This window comes from Budorcas taxicolor, chromosome 2 (assembly GCF_023091745.1).
Source record: "Budorcas taxicolor isolate Tak-1 chromosome 2, Takin1.1, whole genome shotgun sequence".
In the NCBI taxonomy this organism is placed as follows: Eukaryota; Metazoa; Chordata; class Mammalia; order Artiodactyla; family Bovidae; genus Budorcas; species Budorcas taxicolor.
The window spans coordinates 168617640-168637013 of record NC_068911.1 but is presented as its reverse complement, the minus strand read 5'-3'; the positions used below and the strand labels follow the sequence as shown (position 1 = coordinate 168637013).

The 19374-nt window shown below is 55.8% G+C and overlaps 1 protein-coding gene across 1 annotated transcript in view; it reads left to right on the top strand.

The window, feature by feature from the left end:
• Positions 1 to 18865, top strand: part of PTPRU (protein tyrosine phosphatase receptor type U) — an 86604-nt gene extending 67739 nt beyond the window's left edge. Inside the window, exons 19-31 of the mRNA XM_052635977.1 lie at positions 361 to 437; positions 6010 to 6046; positions 6664 to 6761; positions 6840 to 6956; positions 7770 to 7924; positions 9410 to 9545; positions 10518 to 10667; positions 11560 to 11733; positions 14256 to 14396; positions 16494 to 16619; positions 16738 to 16895; positions 18083 to 18218; positions 18431 to 18865. Coding sequence (XP_052491937.1) covers positions 361 to 437; positions 6010 to 6046; positions 6664 to 6761; positions 6840 to 6956; positions 7770 to 7924; positions 9410 to 9545; positions 10518 to 10667; positions 11560 to 11733; positions 14256 to 14396; positions 16494 to 16619; positions 16738 to 16895; positions 18083 to 18218; positions 18431 to 18493 — 1568 coding nt within the window. The 3' untranslated portion in view covers positions 18494 to 18865. The remainder of the gene's footprint in view (positions 1 to 360; positions 438 to 6009; positions 6047 to 6663; positions 6762 to 6839; positions 6957 to 7769; positions 7925 to 9409; positions 9546 to 10517; positions 10668 to 11559; positions 11734 to 14255; positions 14397 to 16493; positions 16620 to 16737; positions 16896 to 18082; positions 18219 to 18430) is intronic.
• Positions 18866 to 19374: the final 509 nt, after the last annotated feature.

Sequence of the window (19374 nt, the reverse complement as noted above, 5' to 3'; positions counted from 1 at the left end):
ATCTGACTTAGTGTTCTCAGCAGTCCTGTGACGTGGGATGTAGTAGAACTCCCACTTTACAGATGAGGAAACTGAGGCTTGAGAGGTTAAGCCCCCCTCCTGGGGTCACACAGCTGATACCTGCCAGAGCAGCACCAGGCCTCGGGCCTCCTTGACACTGCAGCCCCGACTAACCACTGGCCTGTCCTACCTCCAGTGATACGGAGGGCCCCGCTGGTCAGCCCTGAGTCTCTGGGTTCCCTGACTGCCCTGCCTGTGCCCCGGCTCTGGCCTCCAGGAAGCCTCCCTGCTACTGCCCCGGGGCTGGGCTCCCCAGCTCAGCCCCTGCCCGCCCCATGGCCACGTGCTGTGTATTTCCAGACGATCGGCACCGAGTGAAGCTGCATCCGATGCTGGGAGACCCCGACGCTGACTACATCAATGCCAACTACATAGATGTGAGTGCCTCGCACCATGGCGTCCGCCGACTGGCCCTGGCCGCTCCAGGCTCACTGTCCCGGTGGGGCGGGACCCGGCAGGGAAGAAGTCAGGGTTCACGTGGCTGGATTTCTGAGTGCCCCCACCTCCTGCAGTCAGTGCCAGGGAGCTCAGCAGAGGGGAGGACAGGGTGGGCAGCGGCTCTCAGGAGGGCTTCCCTGGGCTGGGGGTGTGAGTGAAGCAGAATGGAGGCAAGAGGGCAGACAGCCAGGCGTAGATGTGAGAACAGGTCCCCTCTCAGTGAGGGGCCCCGAGGCTGGAGGTGGGGTTCTCATGGCACACAGTCAGGCTGAGTCAGGCAGGGGCTGGACTGTGAAGGCCTCGAATGGCAGGCTGAGGAGCTGGGCTTTTTTCCTAGGGGCATCAGGAAGCATTGGAAGTGTTGGACTGTGACAAACTCAGGTTAATTGACCATTTACTGTGTGCCAAGCACTGTGCTAAGCACTTTATGCCTAATATTTAATTGTCTATAACTCCAACAACCACCCTATGCTGTGGTCAGCATCGTGGCCTCACTTTACAGGTGAGGAAAACTGGGGCTCAGAGAAGTGAAGCTCCTTTTCCTCTAGGTGACCCAGCTAGCAAGTGGTCAAGAAGGGAGCCGCATCTCAGCTGGTCAGGGTCTCCAGAGCCTGTGCTGCTGATGACAAGGCTGTCCTGCCAACCGCAGCAGCTACTGGTCAGGCTGGACCAGAGGGAGGGGCTGGAGACAGGGCAGGCAGCCAGTGGGGCCTGGGCTTGGGTGTGAAGAAGAGGCGATGAATCCGCTCCCCAAGTGTGGATGAGAGTGGGACAGGACAGGCCCAGGGACGCTGATCAGACTCCCCGACCGGCAGCAAGTCAAGTGTGCAGAGAATCACTTATTCATTCATTGGATGTTAAATGTATTTTGAGCATCTACTGTGTACCAGGCATTGTGCTGGCCACCAGGAATACACCTGTGAAAAAGGAGACATAGTCCCTGCTTTCCTTGAATCCGTAGATTCTAGTCGGGGAGGCTCATAAACATACAAGTGGAATGAATTCAGGTTAGATGGGCAATCACAGGCCAGGAAAGAGGAGTGAATGACTTTCTCAGCATTGTACCGCAAAGGTAGTGGTGGGGCCAGCTTTAGCCGTGTTGGGCTGCATGGAGTCAGAGGGCTTGCGCTGGCTTTGGGTGGCTGGAGAGGGAAGGGAAGGGTAATCTCAGGCAGAACCAGTGTGCCAGGTCAGAGGTGTATCCGGGAGTGGGGAGCAATCAGGGATGGTGGATGTGGCCTCTCTTCTCCTTCTTCATTTCCTCCTGGTGGCCAGATGCGCTCGCCCATATTTGCCAGAATCCCTTGCTTTCTCCCCCACCCACCCCCTCTCTCACCCTCTCCTCAGGCTGCAGTATGGTCCGACCTGGCCTTGCCTCTCAGACTTCGGCAGCTATGGGGACAGGGACAGGGGCCTCGCCTCGGGGTCCTCAAGGCCCTAGTTGGCTTCTCCTGGGGCCCCGCCGGGGCCCTGCCCCTGCCCTTCTCTTGCCCAGGCCTGGCCACCCGTCTCTGCTCTGCCACGCCTGCTGGGCATCACCCATTCCAGCCACTCCTGTGCCCTGCCGTCCACCTCCATCTGCCTCTGGCCTAATATCTGTCTCTTTTGCTTTGTCCTGTTCCCTCACTGGAATCATTAAGATTCGGATAAACCGTGAAGTAAGTATCTCTCTCCCGTTTCCTCCTTCTCCTGTCTGTCTGACCGGCCGTATCTCAGGCTCTCTTGCAGTCTCTGGCTGTCTCTCTCCCTCTCTCTTGTCTCTGTCTTCCTTCTCCTCCACTTGTGTGCCCAGCACCAACCGTCCATGTCAGCAGCCTGGCCAGGGGCCGCTGGGGCTGAAAGTTTGACACGACCCCTGTTGTAAACAATGCCCTCCATCCCCTCTACCCTAAGCGGGGGCCTGCAGTGTCTGGGTGCCTCCCCAGGCCCCGGCCATCTCCCCAGCCAACACCTCTGTCTCCCTTCTCAGCTCCCTGTGCCCGATGAGTACTCATTAGCCATACCTTCTGCGGGCCTGGGAGGGGTCGGGTGGGAGGAGCTGCCCTGGGTGCCCTGTCCTCCCGCTGCTTGGGGGTCCCAGGGATGGCCCCAGGCACTCCCCTTTAGTAGTAGTTTCCCTTGTGTTCCAGTCCCTTTGTGGTCAGTTTGCTTGAAACTCAACCCTCACCGCTTTGCCCTCAAATTTAGCCCTAATTTGAATGTTTTATTTTGGGGGAGCAGTTGGGTATTTTATAATTTTGCTATGTGTGAGCCTTATAAGAATTAAAAAAAAAATTCCACCTAGCAGAGTCCTCTCATTTGATTTTTTAAATCTAACTTTTGTAATAGTCGATGGGATTTTTTTGGGGATACCTTGTCTATTTTATCTTCTTTTTTTCTTTTACAAATATATGTCTGGCTTTTTTATGATTGGAAAAATACAACTCATTATTAGACTTTCAGACAACATGTATATGCTTGGGGCCTTGCACTAATATATAAAGCGTAAGGTCCCTGCTGTCGCATCTGCTGAAGATGAAAGTTGTTCCTCATGTGCTCCTAGATACCCTCTGCCTTATTTTGAGTTTCTTTACGCAGTTGATTTGTAAAGTTGCTAAACTTAAATGAAATATTAGACCCACAGAAGGCAATGGATGTACTCGGCCTTAGCAACCCCATTAGGAGGTCATGAATATAGATCATTATATATATATTTTTTTACTTAAAAACTTTTTTTATTTTAAATTTTTTGGCCACACTTCATGGCCTATGGGATCTTAGTTCCCCAGTCAGTTTCCCAATCAGGGATTGAATCCGTGCTCCCTGCATTGGGAGTGTGGAGTCTTAACCGCTGGACAGCTGAGCAAGTCCCTAGATCATTATATGTTTTTACATCTCAGTCTCCATATAACACATTCATTTAGTTGTTGCCAGACTCTTATGAAATATCCTGAGGGGACATGGCTTATTTCATTTTCAAAGGCCTGTTACCAAAAACATTATTGGCTGAGTACGTGCTCTGTGCGAGGCACTTCTGGCACCTCATGTCATCTTTGCCACACTCTATGAGGCTGAGACCTGCATTTGGCAGATGACAAAACTGAGGCTTAAAAAGATTGAGTGGCTTACTCATGGCCCCAAGGCTCTGGATTAGCAGAGCCGGGGCCTCAAATCCAACCTGAGCCCTGTACCCTTACGTGAGACCCCCCCCACCCTTACATGAGACCCTGGATCTCTCTCTTTGGGGGCATTGGGATGCCCCAGGGGCCTTGCCCACTGTGCAGGTAGTCAGTCTCCTAGCTCTGCCCTCTCAAAGGCACCAAGGAGGGGCGAGTGTCTGCCCGGGAACAGGCTCCTAGGACAGGCTGATGGCCCAGAGTAGGAGCACCCCTGCTCTCTAATCCTGGTCTCTAAAGCGGGTGTGCTCAAGGTGGTCTCCTTATCTTCCTTTAACATCTGATCATTTAAAACTTTCCATTTCACTGTCCTCTGTGTGATGTAATTGTGCAATAATGCACATGTGCAACTAAAAAGTGAACATACAGATATTGAAAGCCATCTGTCTGAAAAATTATTGAGCTGTTTGCTGTATGTGTTGATTAGCAGTTGGGTGCTGGCAATATGCTGGGCACTGGAGACTCTGGCTCTCGCGTGAGAGTCTCAAGCAAACTGGCTTTAGGTGGAGTAGCCTGTTCCCAGGTTGACTGAGGCTAGGGGTGGAGGGCAACACTGGCAGCACCTCTGCCGAGCGCCCCCTCTGACCTGTTGCCCAGCAGCTCCCCTAAAGACATGAAGCAGAGGCGTGGCTGGGGAGACAGTGGGAAGGAATTAGGCTAGACCTGGAGAAGTTCCGGTAGTGAGGGCTAAGTGACTCTGGGAGGCTCTTCAGTCTTGGTAACTTTGACTATGTTTTGGTCATTTTCATGGGAACGTGTAGGTATACAGCACGTGCGTGTCTTGGTATTATCCTCAGGGTTCTGGAGGAGAACAGAGGCTTAGAGAGTCAGAGAGCCTGGCTACTCCAAGTGTGTTCTGAGGCCCCACCTTGGCACCACCTGGGATCTGGTTGGAAATGCACAATCCCAGGCCCTGCCCAGACCGTCTGAATTTGAATCTGCCTTTTAACAAGATCTCCAGGAGATTCGCATGCACATTAAAGGCTGAGAAGTGCCTGCTTAGTGCCTAGAATCACACAGTTACTACCTGGCAGCAGAGACCCAGCTCAGCCTGACCCAAGACTCGTATTGTGAACTCCTGTCGTACACTGCTGTCTGCCCAGTAATTCTTGATGTTCACACCATTGAGACCTTCAGTGATACTTGTTGACATTTAAAGTGGTAGCAGTAGTAATGGCGACTATTGATTAAGTACTGGCTTTGTGTTTGCCATGTGCCAAGCCCTTAATGTGTGTAACTTTACCCTTCCCAGCAGCCCAAGGAGATAAATACTATACTTATTCCCGTTGCATAGATGCGAAAATACCGACATAGAGAAATAAAGGAATTTGCCCAACACTTAGCAGGAGTTGTGTAGAATTGGGATTTGTGCTCTGGCAGTCTGACTGCGGGGCCCCTTGGGCCTGGGAAGCCCACCAGGTCAAAGGATTTGCTGGGAGCTGTGTTGAGGGTGTGAACTTGAGGCCAGTGGCTGATCTCTTACTTATCCCATGCTTGCAGTGATTCTTACTTATCCCGTGTCACCTGCATTGATTCCCTGGGTGTCTCATGTGGGCAAGATCTCATGGGTGGTTCCTGCCTCAGGGTGGGAGTGGAGTCTGGCTGGTTCCACTGCTCAGCCTGGGGGCTCTGGGGATGGAAGATGAAAGTGGCTCTTGGCCTCTTTTGTGGGAGATAATACAGGTAAAGTGCTTAGCACAGTATGTGTCCATAACAGGGCCTCAAACATTTATTATTATTTTAATAAATAACTATGTAAGTTATTTATTATTGCTATTATCATTATTATTGATTTTGAAGATTTTAAAAAACATTTTGTCTAAGGGCCATGAGCAACTCCTGTGTTCACTTGCTCCTAACCTGAAGCCTTCATTGGGCCACCCCAAGCCCTGGGTGACCGGGTCGTGGGGAGGGACATTGCCCATTCTGGTTGCCCTGAGCAGGGCTGAGATAACTGACAAGACCCAGCCTGGGGCCTGGGGTTGCTTAGGGTCTCTGGGGCTTTGGGAACAGGGTAGAGTCACCCTGCAATGTATTTGTCTCCAAAGAGCAGCTGGGTTATAAGCAGATTATGGACAATTATCCCCAATTATGAAAGGGGAGACCCTCTAGGCCCATGAAGGGGTCGTGTCTTCCCTTGGGTTACGTAGCAAAGATGGGTTTAAACCCATGACCCTGGTGTCCAGGCTCTACTTCCTTCCTTACTTGGGGGATGGGCAAAAGACAGGTCAAGAGGGTGGGGCCCTTCCCTGAGTGGGGCCTGTGTGTGCAGCTTCTGGGAGAGGAGGGCAGAGGGGCCTGAGCAAGTGAGGGGCCAATCCTCGAGGTCTTAACACCCCCTCTTCTCCTGTTCCAGGGTTACCACAGGTCAAATCACTTCATAGCCACTCAAGGTACCTGGCACCTCTTCCCATGTTTCCCTCACCCCCCCGCCCCAGTGTGCTGAGTGCCCTCTGCCTGCCTTCCTGCCTTCCCTGCTGATCTGCCTGCCTCCCTGTCTACCTTCCATCTGTCTGTCTGTCTGGATCTTCTGGAATCTGGACATCCATATCTGTTCCCTCTTTGTGTTTGTATCTCCCGATGTCTGCTGTCTGAGTGTAGCTCCTGGTCCACCTGTCTGTCTGCATGCAGAAGGGTCAGCCAGCCTCAGTCCTCATGGGTGTGGACTGTGCCTCTTGGTGTGGGGGCTGCCTGGGTCCCTTGGGCTGTATCTTATCCTCTCCACTGTCCGTCTGTCCATCCCTCCTGGAGGCTTGTGCCGTGGCCCTCCAGCTCTTCCTCCTGGGTTCCGCTCAGGATGACCGGGGTCTCCAGGCAGGCTCTCCCTGATAATGACCACCCCAAGGACCCAACAGGCATGAGTCAGCAGTTGATGGGGGTGTGTGGGGGTGAGCATGAAGCCCCCACTGGGGCTCAGGACCCTCCTGGCCTGCATCGGTGGTGTGGGGCAGCGGTGTGCTGGGCCTGGGTGGAGACCTGGCCTTAGAGACAAGCCCTCTCTGCGCCCCAGGGCCAAAGCCTGAAATGGTCTACGACTTCTGGCGCATGGTATGGCAGGAACACTGTTCCAGCATCGTCATGATCACCAAACTGGTGGAGGTGGGCAGGGTAAGTGGGGCCCTGGGGGAGGAGGCGTGGCAGGCCGGGGGCAGTGAGCTCACTGAGCCTGCCCCTTGGGGCCTCCAGGTGAAATGCTCGCGGTACTGGCCGGAGGACTCCGACATGTACGGGGACATCAAGATCACGCTAGTGAAGACGGAGACTCTAGCCGAGTATGTTGTGCGCAGCTTTGCCCTGGAGCGGGTGAGTCTCCTGTGGTCACCAGGCCCCTCCCAGGGTGCCTGAGAAGGTGGGGCAGGGCACACCCCCAACCCCCACCAGCCCAGGAGTGGAGGGTGGGGGTGGCACTCTGCATCCCGAGCAGGGCAGCCACAGCACCTCACAGGGGGCACTGTGAAAAGATGGAAAGGTGGCCGTCTTGACTGGTGACTGCAGGAGGAAGTCAAGATGATGAGGATGGTGTGAATGTAGAGAACGATGAGGACCATGAGGATAACTGCCAGGTGCCGATCCTGCTCTGTGCCAGGCGCTGTGCTCAGCCCATTACACATATTGTTTCGGCCCTCCTTCAGTCTGTGGGTTAGGCCTTTGCTATTAGACCCATTTTACAGATAGGAAAAGTGAGGCTCAAGAGTGGTTACGTCACTCATGAAAGGCCCCAGGTGAGGGATGGCACAGTCCTATTTGACTGTCTATAAAATCCTCAGAGGAAAGATAGTTTTCTCCCTTTGAACTAAGACTGGGAGCATCAAAATGATCTCTTAGGGCAGCTGTGTAGCAGGTGGCGGAAATGGGTGACTTACAGTGCAGATGTGGCACCAGGCAGATCCCGGCCCAGCCCCTGCCTAATGTGTGTCTTGGCTTTGGGCAGGTGGTTTCTCGTCTTTGAGGCTTAGGTTTCTTGCTTGTACAATGAGTCATTAATACCCACCTCGTGAGTCTCATTGGGGTGAACTGAGTTCCTCCGGTGAGATGCTCACTCCCGTGCCTGGCACACTGCAGGTGTCTGGTAGACGCTGGCAGGGGCTCTGACTGTCGCTTCTGTTGTCTCCCCAGAGAGGCTACTCTGCCCGCCACGAGGTCCGCCAGTTCCACTTCACGGCCTGGCCGGAGCACGGTGTCCCCTACCACGCCACGGGGCTGCTGGCCTTCATCCGGCGTGTGAAGGCCTCCACGCCCCCAGACGCTGGGCCCGTGGTCATCCACTGCAGGTGGGGTGCTGGGGAGCCCAGGGAGAAGGGGGTGGGGAATGGGGTTGTTTGAGGTTCCTAAAGGAGACTGGACCCGAGTCCATCCTGCTCAGAGGCAGAGGACGGGGAGAATGACCTCCTGACGCCCCTTGCCCTTTGAGCTTCGGCTCTGGGATTGGCACCATCGTGTGCACACTAAGTGTAGCTTATTATTATGGGCTATTGTAATAATAAGTAAGCTTTAGGAATTTCCCCAATTTCACTGTGAAGGACTCAGCACTACTCAGATCAAGAAACAGAACATTAACAGAACCCAGAAGTCCCTGGAGCTCCCTTGTGGCCTGTACCCCACCTCTTCCCTTCCAGAGTGATCGCTCTCCTGACTTCTAAGCCTGAGACCCTTGTGGCCTGTATCCCACCTCCTCCCTTCCAGAGTGATCGCTCTCCTGACTTCTAAGCCTGAGAGTCATTATGCATGCTTTTGAACTTTGTATCGGTGGAATCACACATCAGGTGCTCCTTGGAGTCTGACTTTCTCTCAGCCTTATGCTTGTAAGGTTCATCCATATTGTACCCGATTCCACAGCGTGAACAAACCGCCGTGTGCTTATCCATTCTGCTGTGGGGAGGCATTTGGGTGGTTTCCAGCTTTGAGCTGTTATGAACAGTGCTGCTAAGGACATTCTCTTACATGTCTTTTGGCTGACACACACACTCGCATTTCTGGGAGGTAAGTATGTAGGAGTGGAATTGCTCTGTGAATGTTCAGCCTTACTGGATACTGTGGGCAGTTTTCCAAAGTGGTTTCACTAATTCCAGTCCCTATCAGTGGCACATGGGATACCCACTGGCTGTGTGTCCTGGCTAACTCGTCGCTCTCACCATTTTCAAGCTTGAGATCTTGGTGTCATTTCTGTCCTCCCCCCTCCTCTCAACTCTGCTCTACCTGGTGCTGAACGTGAGGGTTCCAGAGATGGGTTCGACCCCATCTAGCTCTCAAGGATCTCACGGTGAGGTAGGGGGATAGCCCTATAAACAGTGACCACGGAGCAGGGAAGGGGGTTTTGGTAAGAGTCCACCCAGATTGCTCTGGGAACTCAAAAGCCTGACATTTCCTGGAGGCTCCAGAGACTATGGGATTAAGTGTGTAGGGCTTTGAAGGATGTGTAGGAGATTTCCAGACATCCAGGAGACCAGAGCATTCTTGGGTTATGCTGAGCATCACTTTTGTTCCTCTTCCCCCATCACAGCTGCCAAGCTGAGCTGTTTCAGGTCTGCATTCTCCCCACCCCTCCTTTCCTCTCCATCCCCAAGGCCCAGCTCCCCGTCTGTCCTCAGTCACTTTCCCTGGAATCCTTCTAGCAGCCTCCTCCCAGGCTCCGCCATGTCCCCCATCGCCTGTGTGGTGTAGATTTGGCCCAGGGCCCCAGGTCTCCTCTCTTCTTCTTCGCGGTCCTGGGCTCCCTCCCCAAGCCTCTGACCTGGCCGCGGGTGCTCTCTCCCCAGCGCGGGCACTGGCCGCACAGGGTGTTACATCGTTCTGGATGTGATGCTGGACATGGCGGAGTGTGAGGGCGTCGTGGACATCTACAACTGCGTGAAGACCCTCTGCTCCCGGCGCGTCAACATGATCCAGACCGAGGTGGGGGTGCAGCCCTCCCCCCACAGCCCCTCCAGGACAAGAGTCCTTCGTGTAGGAGCTCGAAGCTGGTGGAGGGTGTCAGAAAGGTGTCCTAGGATGTCCCCTTGTCCTTTCCCATCCCTGGACTTGGCCTGCCAGGCTCTTTTTTTTTTTTAAATTTATTTTTGTTGAAGTCAGTTGATTTGGATGAGATGGTTGGATGGCATCACCGAGGCAGTGGACATGAACTTCAGGAAACTCTGGGAGATGGTGAGGTTCAGGGAAGCTTGGCATGCTGCAGTCCATGGGGTCACGAAGAGTCAGACGTGACTTGGTGACTGAAGAACAGCGTAGATGATTTACAATGTTGCTGATTCCTATTGTACAGCAAAGTGATCTGGTTATACATATATACATTCTTCTTTTGAATATTGCTTTCTATAATGGTTTATCATAGGATATCTTTTAAGACTGGAGGATGATTGCTTTGCAATGTTGTGTTAGTTTCTGCTGTTCAACCGCATGAATCAGCCGTAAGCATACATATATTCCCTCCCTCTGAAGCCTCCCTCCCCATCACAGGCCATCCCATGCCTCCAGGTCATCACACAGCTGCCAGCCTCTCAGGGTCTTCCCAAGCTCAGCTCCACTGTGTTCACTTGGGTGAGGTCACACAGCACTGGGCCCAGGTCATAAGTTCTACAGTCAAGACGTAACGCTTATTGGGTTTGTCTCCTCTCTAGATGTGTGACCCTGGGCTGTCCCCTCACCTTCAGAGCTTCTCGTAGGGTTATTATGGGATGAAATGTGAGATCAATGAGCAAATATCTGTGGAGGCTGTTTCAAGTATGGTGGGTCCCACATGTAGTAACACATGGTTGGATTCCACCTCAGAGCACCCCAGCTGCAACTTTGAACATGCCTCCTCCTGACCCTGAAGTCTCTCACTTCTGCTCCCCTCCTGGTTCCTCATATCCTCTCCTGTTGTTCCAGGAGCAGTACATCTTTATCCACGATGCAATCCTGGAGGCCTGCCTGTGTGGGGAGACCACCATCCCTGTCAGCGAATTCAAGGCCACGTATAAGGAAATGATCCGCATTGACCCTCAGAGTAACTCCTCCCAGCTGCGGGAGGAGTTCCAGGTGCGGCATGAGTGTCTGTGTATAGGTGTGGCTTGTGAGTGAGTGAGTGAGCATGTGTGTGGCAGTGGGAGGTCCTCAGTGCTGTCGGGGGCTTCCCTGGTGGCTCAGACGGTAAAGCATCTGCTTGCAATGTGGGCGGCCTGGCTCCGATCCCCGGGTTGGGAAGATCCCCTGGAGAAGGGAAAGGCTACCCACTCCAGTATTCTTGCCCAGAGAATCCCGTGGACAGAGGGGCCTGGTGGGCTGCAGTCCATGGGGTCCCAAAGAGTCAGACACGACTGAGTGTCTGAACAAGAACAAGAAGAAGAAGAGGAAGAAATGGGGGCCCCGTGAGCCAGGACGCCCGAGGCATGAAGGCAGGAGGGGAGGGGAGGTGGCCCGGAGTCCTCGGCTTGCCCCTGTGCCAGCTGTTCCTTGCCAGGGCCGGGAAGGTGACCATCTGTGCCGGGGCCCTGGAGTCCGCTTTGTGGATGACGTGGGGTTTCAGGGCTTGGCTCCTGGGAATGAGCCTCACGGTGCCCTCTGCGTGTTGAAGGTGGTGCACGTGCCAGGCTTGGTGTTATCTCACTTTATCCTCCCAGCAATCCCTTGGGGTAGGCAAATAATTATTCCATTTTACGGCAGAGGGAAAAGGAGGCTTAGAGGTAGAGTAGCTTGTCTACAGTGTACAGGTGGCGAGGAGGCAGACTCCCGCCTCCACAGCTCCGTCCGGGTCCTGCACAGCCTGAATCCAGGGAGCCTGGGTCCCCTCCCTCTCTTCTTTCTGGATCTCAGTTTCTCCATCCATAAAATGGGCATAATAATCCAGTCCAGTCTCCTTCATGGGGCCTCATGGGGGGAGGAGACCCCACAAACACGGGACATCACCTTCCCTTCCTCTCTCTCTCTGTAGACCCTGAACTCGGTCACACCGCCGCTGGACGTGGAGGAGTGCAGCATCGCCCTGCTGCCCCGGAACCGGGACAAGAACCGCAGCATGGATGTCCTGCCGCCTGACCGCTGCCTGCCCTTCCTCGTCTCCACGGACGGGGACCCCAACAACTACATCAACGCGGCCCTGACTGACGTGAGGCGCGGGGGTGGGCTGGGCTCTGGGACACCCTCCCCCGGCAGTGAGGGGAGGTGCAGGAGCCAGGGAGGACTCAGGTTAGGGGAGCCCTCTGCCTTTCTGGGGCGGTGGCCTTCCTCCTGCACCAAGGATCTTCTATTCAGGGCACTCAAGAACCAGTGCTCCCCCTCAGGTATTACCCTTGGTCTGAGTAGGGATCTGGGTGGTGAAGTTCAGGCAGCGCTGTCTCCAGGGTCAGGCCCAGCAGAACCTGGGGTAGGATGAGTGATTCAAGGGCTTTGGCTGGGGAGGCTGGGAGGGTTTGGGGTTGGGATGTAGATTTGGTATCTGGAGCCAGGGGAGCTTGTCCTGGGGTGGTGGAGCTAGAGCCTGCCCAGGAACCTGGCCTGGAGTAGCGACTTGCTCCCCACGCCCAGTGGTTCTGAGGACTCAGGACTGTTTAGAAGCCTCTACTCCCAGCTCAGGGTGAGCCTCTACTCACCCCCTTTATCAGGCTTTGCAAACAGAACCAGGGGATTTAGGGTCCAGTGAATAACTTCAGGGTGCCACTGCCTGAGGGGGACAAGTCTTGTGAGTGACCCCCTATTCCTTCCTAAATGGAACCAGTTTGACAGACAGGTGCAGGGGGCAGACAGGTGGAGGTAAGATGTTACTGTTCTAAGGAAACTGTTGAGACTAGAGAAGGTGACTTCAGCTGTGTGGCTACTTGGACGGCTATTCCTTCAGCCTCGGGCAGGCAGACCTGTCCTCTCAGACTCAGTGGTCCAGCTGGAGCCCCTCCCTGCAAGGGGCAGGCCTTTACATGTTGGTGGGGAGCGGCAACAGTTGAATGCACAGCTTCTGAGGAAGAGCTGGCCTGGAAAGAGAAGGGGAGGGCCCTTTGGAAGCTGAGCACTTCCGGTCTTGTCCCAAATCCACCCGTGAAGGTGGATGTCACCACTGGGTGTCCTGTCACCACTGGATGTCCCTCCACGTGGACATGAGAGCTGTGGGGAGGGAGCTTCCCCCACCACAGGGGTGAGGCAGATGGGCCTTTCTTGGCCCAGTTCTTGGCCAGAGCCCCTTGGCACAATGGTGCAGGGAACACTGGGGTTTCTCCAAAGAGAGAAAGCTCCCATACTGCCTTCCTCGGGGGCTTCCTGGAGTGAGCTGAAGGCAAGCAGGGGCGAGCAGTTGCAGCCACTGAAGGGAGTGAACGGAGAAGGGGCTGGGGTCCTGGGGAGGTGGCCTAGGGTGCCAGTGAGCTTTGGAGGGGGACGTAGGAATCTGTGGCCTCATTCTCAGCTTGCTCTCTGGCCCCCAGTGTGCCTGTCTGCACACGGGGGTGATGGAGAGGAGGCTCTCTGAGGTTCTGAGCCCCTGAGCTGGAGAGGGTCACATTGGGCTCCTTGGCCTGGTGGGAATGGGCCAGTCTGGTGGAGAAGCTTCCTTGGGGCTGTGATATCTCACACTTGATCCCAGCCATGCAGGGCCTGAGGCTTATGAGCCAGGCCCTGCTGCTTGCATTGCGGTGAGCTTGTCTGGGGGCCAAGTGGGGGCCGTTTTTGGTGGTTAAATCTGCAGGGAGCCCCACTGGGTGCCCAGGCCTGAGTTTTAGAGTCTGGCTGGGCCCAGCGTTGGGGAGCTGCCAATCAGGGGGAGCCTTTGGTGGGTCCTGGGGAGAGGGGTGGTAAGAGAAGAGCATCAGGAGAGGGAGGGGACATGCACAGGGGGGACAGTGTAGGGTACAGGAGACCTGGGACTGGAGCACTGAAATGGGGGGAGGGCTGTGGCTGGCTCACCTGGTGGGGCAACGTCAGGAGTGGGGAATGGGGTCAGTATTGGTCATTGGTCTGGGGGCTTGGGTTGGGGTCTCAGACCCTTCATCCATGAGTTGGAAGGCACCTAGATATTTGCTCATTAAAAAAATATTTCTTGAACTCCTATAAAGTTCTGGTCACAGGCCACACCCTGAAAAAAATCTGCTCTCCTGAACCTTGCCTTTGGGGAAATGGGTTGAGACAGTCAACAAGCAAGTATACAATGGACTGTCAGTTACTGTTAATTTCTTAAAAAAGCAACCAGATAGAGGAAGTGTTTAATGTGGGTTTTGGGGTATGGATGTGGTTATTTTTGATGAATTGGTAAAGAGGGCCTCTTTGAAGTGGTTGAAGTTAAGGAATGGCCAGAAAGAAGTGAGGGAGAGAGCCCTGTACACCTGGGAAATTTGTTCCAGGTAACAGGAATGGCAGGTGCAAATAGCAGGGAGCAAGCTTGGCCAGCCTCTGCCCACCAGGCCCAAGCTCCCATTGCCACCTATTGGGAACCTTTGGCTATATAGCTCAGGGGGGCCATGGGCTTGGGCCTTAGAGGCCTGGGGGGTCACCCTGTCAACTCAGGCACCACGGTGCTGGCCAGCCCCCACATTGGGTCCCTGGAGGCAGCCTGGTCCTGTGGGGTGGAGCTGGGGTGGGCAGGGCGGGAGGACAGTGGGGCAGAGGCTTGGCTGTGTTGGGCGCTGAGTCCCGGTTTCCCTACAGAGCTACACCCGGAGCGCGGCCTTCATCGTGACCCTCCACCCGCTGCAGAGCACCACTCCCGACTTCTGGCGGCTGGTCTACGACTACGGGTGCACCTCCATCGTCATGCTCAACCAGCTGCACCAGTCCAACTCCGCCTGGGTGAGGGCTCCACTGGCCGGGCTGGCCAGCTGCCTGCTGCCCAGGCCCTCAGTCTATTCAAGGGCGCGTGGCAAAAGTCAGGGGTTGGAGCCCAGCTCTGCCACCTGCCTACTTGCTGAGCTGCCTCAGATGTGTCCTACTCACTCCCAGAGCCTCTGTTTCCTTGTCTGTAAAACCAGGCTCAGCCTGGAGAAATGCAGCTGCTCTTTATGGAGTATCTGATGTATTCTAGGGACTCTGCTCTGCACTTATGGTCTTCCGGTGAGAAAATTAAGACCCAGAGAGGTGGAGGGACTTCTCCCAGGTCACACAGCTGGGAAGTGGCAGAGCCGTGCCCCTTATCTGGGGCTGCCTCCTCCCAGAGGCTCTGCTTCCTGTCACTCAGCTAATCATGGGGGCCTTGAGGCAGAGTAGAAGTCCAGCCTCCTTACTTTTTGATCTAGGGTAAGTCAATAACACCTCTTCGAGCCTCAGTCTCCTTTTCTGTGAAATGGGAACTATCTCAGCACCCGTTCTGTCATGAGATTATTACCAGGATCATGTGAGATTGTGTGAGATGCTTAGCACTGCGCCGTGACTGGCACATTGCAGGTACTCAGTGCATGACGGGGGTGAAGATGATGAAGGTGACCATTGCTTCTGAGGATGGTCCAGAAGGTGGTCAGTGATCTTGGCCTGAGGCAGCTCCCCTCATTTCTTTCTGGGGCTCCGGAAGCTGGACTGGGAAGTCCAGACACCCCACCTTCCAGCTCCATATGACCATTGCTATAAGATGAGCATGACAGCCTGGAGGTGGCCGCCTGGAGAAGATTGTTAACTGGGCTCCTTGCAAGTCAGGCAGTTGGTATAAATAACCTAGGACTTCAGGGTAATGGGCTCCAGGATCTGGGCAGGGGTCTTGGGGAGTCTCATGTTGCATGAACCCTGCCCTTATTAAGATGGAGGGGAGGGACCCAGAGGGAGGCTCACAGAGATGTCATTCACTAGTCACATGCTTGTTCATTCATTCAACCACCTTTGCTCACAGGCCACTCTCTGTCAGCCTGGTGGGGAGGTAGAAGGGGAACACGTGGCCCCTCCCAGATCTCATGGTTTAGGGGAAGCAGGTACTGAAACTGATCATGACAGCAGAGGCAGAAGGCTACCATGGGGCTGGTACAGGGACACAGAGGAGCCTGAGGAATGGTGTATCAGGGAGGGCTTCCTGGAGGAGGTAATATCTGAGCTGAGAGGTACAGGAAGGGTAGAGTTGAGTTGGTGAAGAGATGAGGGACAGGTGGTCCATGGGGAGGGAGCAGCATGTGCAAAGGCCTGAATGCAAGGAGTTGCCAGGACCCCAGGAAAAAGAGGAAGGTGGTGTCTTCCCTTCATGGTCAGAGAGGGAGGCAGATTGAGCAGGGTATTGCCTGGGCAGGGCCCGGGGACCATTTCACAGCTGGAGAAACTGAGGCTTGGAGGAAGGAAGAGCCTTGCTAGAAGGGTATACTAGAAGGCTGGGGCCTCAGACCAACTCCCCAGAAGACCCATGTATTTGTGTGTAAGGGGGCTCTGCCTTCCCTGTCCCTCCACTGGCTTGAGAATGTGACCTGGAGGGGGTTACCTTTAGGACCCTGACTCCACGGAGGGATCCTGGGGCAGGAGTAGGGGAGTGCTAAGCTGTGCTGCAGCAGCTCACCATGTCTGTGAGCTGATGCTGGAGGGCTGAGGCAGTGAGAGAGAAGGCCTCGGGGCAGGGGTGCTGGGGTGAGCGGGGGTCATTTGAGGCCTGTCCTTGGAAGAAGGCAGCCAGGGGGAGGTGTATGTGCTTGTGAGGGTGTTAGGTGTAGCTGTCTAGCGGCACGGTGGTATCAATGAACCCACGACACAGAGTTTGTCTCGGCTGACTTGAGTGTATCAGTACAAACGCACGGGGTGGGTGTATGCTGTGATCTGATATGTGAGCGGTGGGATGTTGGGGGGTGGAGCGGGGACCTGGACGTGAGTCTGCAGTGAGTGGTGGGCTCCTGGGCAAGCATGGAGGTCTAGGGGTGGGTGTGAGCAGCAGCTGCCCCACCAGCTCTGCTCAGCTCAGCTCGCCTCCCCATCCCGCACAACCAGCCCTGCCTGCAGTACTGGCCGGAGCCAGGCCGGCAGCAGTATGGCCTCATGGAGGTGGAGTTCGTGTCGGGCACAGCGGACGAGGACTTGGTGGCCCGAGTTTTCCGGGTGCAGAACATCTCTCGGGTGAGTGGGGCGGGAGCTCCAGGATGGGGGCTGGGCGGCCTTGAATGACCCTCTCGAGGTCCCCGGGGGCTGTGGAACCCTGGTACTCAGGTCCCCTGGCTGCCTACTCCCGCCCCAGATGCAGGAGGGGCACCTGCTGGTGCGACACTTCCAGTTCCTGCGCTGGTCCGCCTACCGGGACACGCCTGACTCCAAGAAGGCCTTCCTGCACCTGCTCGCGGCGGTGGACAAGTGGCAGGCGGAGAGCGGGGACGGGCGCACTGTCGTGCACTGCCTGTGAGTGGCGGCTGCCCCTGGCTTGGGGAGGGCAGAGGCCGGGGTGCGAGACGGCCTCCGGCCTGACACCCAGGCCCTGAGCTTCTAGGCAGCATGGCCAGGTGAAGCTGACCCTGCCTTCCTTGGAGGAGCCCTGTCACTTTCCAGGGTGTGGGCTCCGTCCTAAACACGTGACCACTATAGCCTCTGTGTGACTTTTGACTTTGCCAGTTTAACTGGAGAGAGTCCTGTCTAAATAGTTGACCCCATGATATGGTGGTGGTGCGTCTTTTAAGCCAGTGGAATCCTGGCCTCTGTTCGTGCCTGCACGCATGTCCTTGCTTTCTGTCCTTTCTCAGGCACTCATTTACATGCTTCATTCACAGATTCATCTATTCACGCACATCTGGGTGCCCTCATTCCTTTGCCTCCCACATTGTCATGCTTTCAGCACTTACTGACCCCAGTGCCAGGCTGGGCACACAGGATTCAGGGGCAGGGAGCTGTCAGGCAGGGCCTGGCCCTCTCAAGGGCTTTTGCTTTTAGTGGGAGATGCCCCTCAGGAAGGGGACAGAGGGCCTGGTTTGTCCCTCATCTCCCAAGAGAAGCAGCGCCGCTCCCCCTCCGCCCCAGGTAACAGACAGCAGAGGAGGGAGAGGGCTGGGGGAAGCGGAGGGTCTCCCTGGCGGTGCCGCCCGTTTGGGAGAGTCTCTGCGTTTGAGGCTGTGTCTGTGATGCTGGGGGTGGCTGGTGATCTCAGTGTTTGGTTCCCACTCTGCTGTCTGGTTTTTCGTTTGCTGCCCTGCAGCGCTCCTCTGTCACTGTCTGGGTGTCTTTCTCCTGGAGTGTGTCTCGACTCCTTGTTCTCAGAATCTGCTCTGTTTCTCTTAGAGGTTCTGTTCTAGATACCTTCCGCTTGGGATGCTAGTCTTTTATCCTCTGACTCTGCCCCCTTAACCAGCCCTTCCTGCTGCCCACCTTTGGGCTCCCTGACCCCTTCCATCTGGGTTTCCTAGCCTCTCGCCTCTGGGTTCCCTGATTCCTCCCTTCTAGGTTCCCAGGCCCCGCCCCTCCCTTCTGGGTGTCCTAGCCCGTCCCATCTGGGTTCCCTGACTCCTCTCTTTTGGGTTCCCTGGCCCTGCCCTTCATCTTTGAGTTCACCCTACCCCGCAAGCCCAGCCCCAAATCTTTTCCTGTCTCTCCTTTAGCAATGGGGGCGGCCGCAGCGGCACCTTCTGCGCCTGCGCCACGGTCCTGGAAATGATCCGCTGCCACAACCTGGTGGATGTTTTCTTTGCTGCCAAAACACTTAGGAACTACAAACCCAATATGGTGGAGACCCTGGTGAGAAGCCCTGTACCCCTTGCCCATCCGCTTCCAACTTCCCAGTCCACTCCCTACCAGGCCGCCCTCAGATACCCTCCTCCATATCTGGGCCCCACTGTTGGGCCTTGGGGTCTAGTCCTGTGGTGCGAAAGTGCCACCCCCATTTCTCCCCTTCTCCCCGACCGTGGGGCAGAGAGGGACCCGGCTGGTGACTCCTGTCCCTCTCCCAGGATCAATACCACTTCTGCTACGACGTGGCCCTGGAGTACCTGGAGGGGCTGGAGTCAAGATAGCAGGGGCCCCTGGCCTGGGGCACCCACTGCGCACTCAGGGTCAGGCCCACCACCCCCAATGGACCAACGAGGAAGACCTGCGCCCCCAGGGAAAGCGCCTGAGTGGGTGCTGGGCCAGCCTGGTGCCCCTTCCACTGTGGGCAGGGCCTTTCAGCACAGCCGTGAGCAGGCTGCGGGCCAAGGAGGAGCTTAGCAAGACTGTAGCCCAGCCTGCCTCCACGGGGTCCTGCAGGCCTGCTGAGAGGCTTGGGACTGCCTGGCAGAGTGACTGGCTCGGAACTGCCAGCTTAGGGGGACCCAGACCCAAGCCCCTGGACTGCATCCCAGCCTTTGGCAGAGATGAGTGAAGCCCTGCAGAGCAAATGGCAGGCCAGGGCTCCCACCCAGCTTGGCCCAGTGTGGGGAGAGCGTGCACTGGGGCTTGGCATCTAATACCCCATCTGGCCAGCCCCTGCGGGTCTTGGGGGGACTACACCCTCTGCCCTGATTCTCCAGTAGGCACTTCAGACTGGTCCTTGCGGGGGCAATTTCAGCTCCCTTCTCCACCCCTCGACTCCCTGCAGCCCTGGGGATATTTTGCTCATGATCCCCCCCACCTCGAATTTCTGCTTCCCTGAATGTGCCCTGACCTCCCCCAAACCAGGATCTGCCCATCCCTACCCTGTCCTGTGTGGGGTCCCTTTCCTGCTTGACCCAATGTCTGCAAAATGAAGTCACCTCAGCCCCCTCTGCCTGTCACTTCAGGCCTCACTGGCTGGGTTCTGCTCCGCCTGGGTCAGTGACAATCGGCAAGGCTGAACGACAGCCCCTGGGGTTGAGGTCCCTGTGGCTCCTGGTCAGGGTGCCTCCTGGGACACTGTTAAATCAGGGGTGCTCACCAC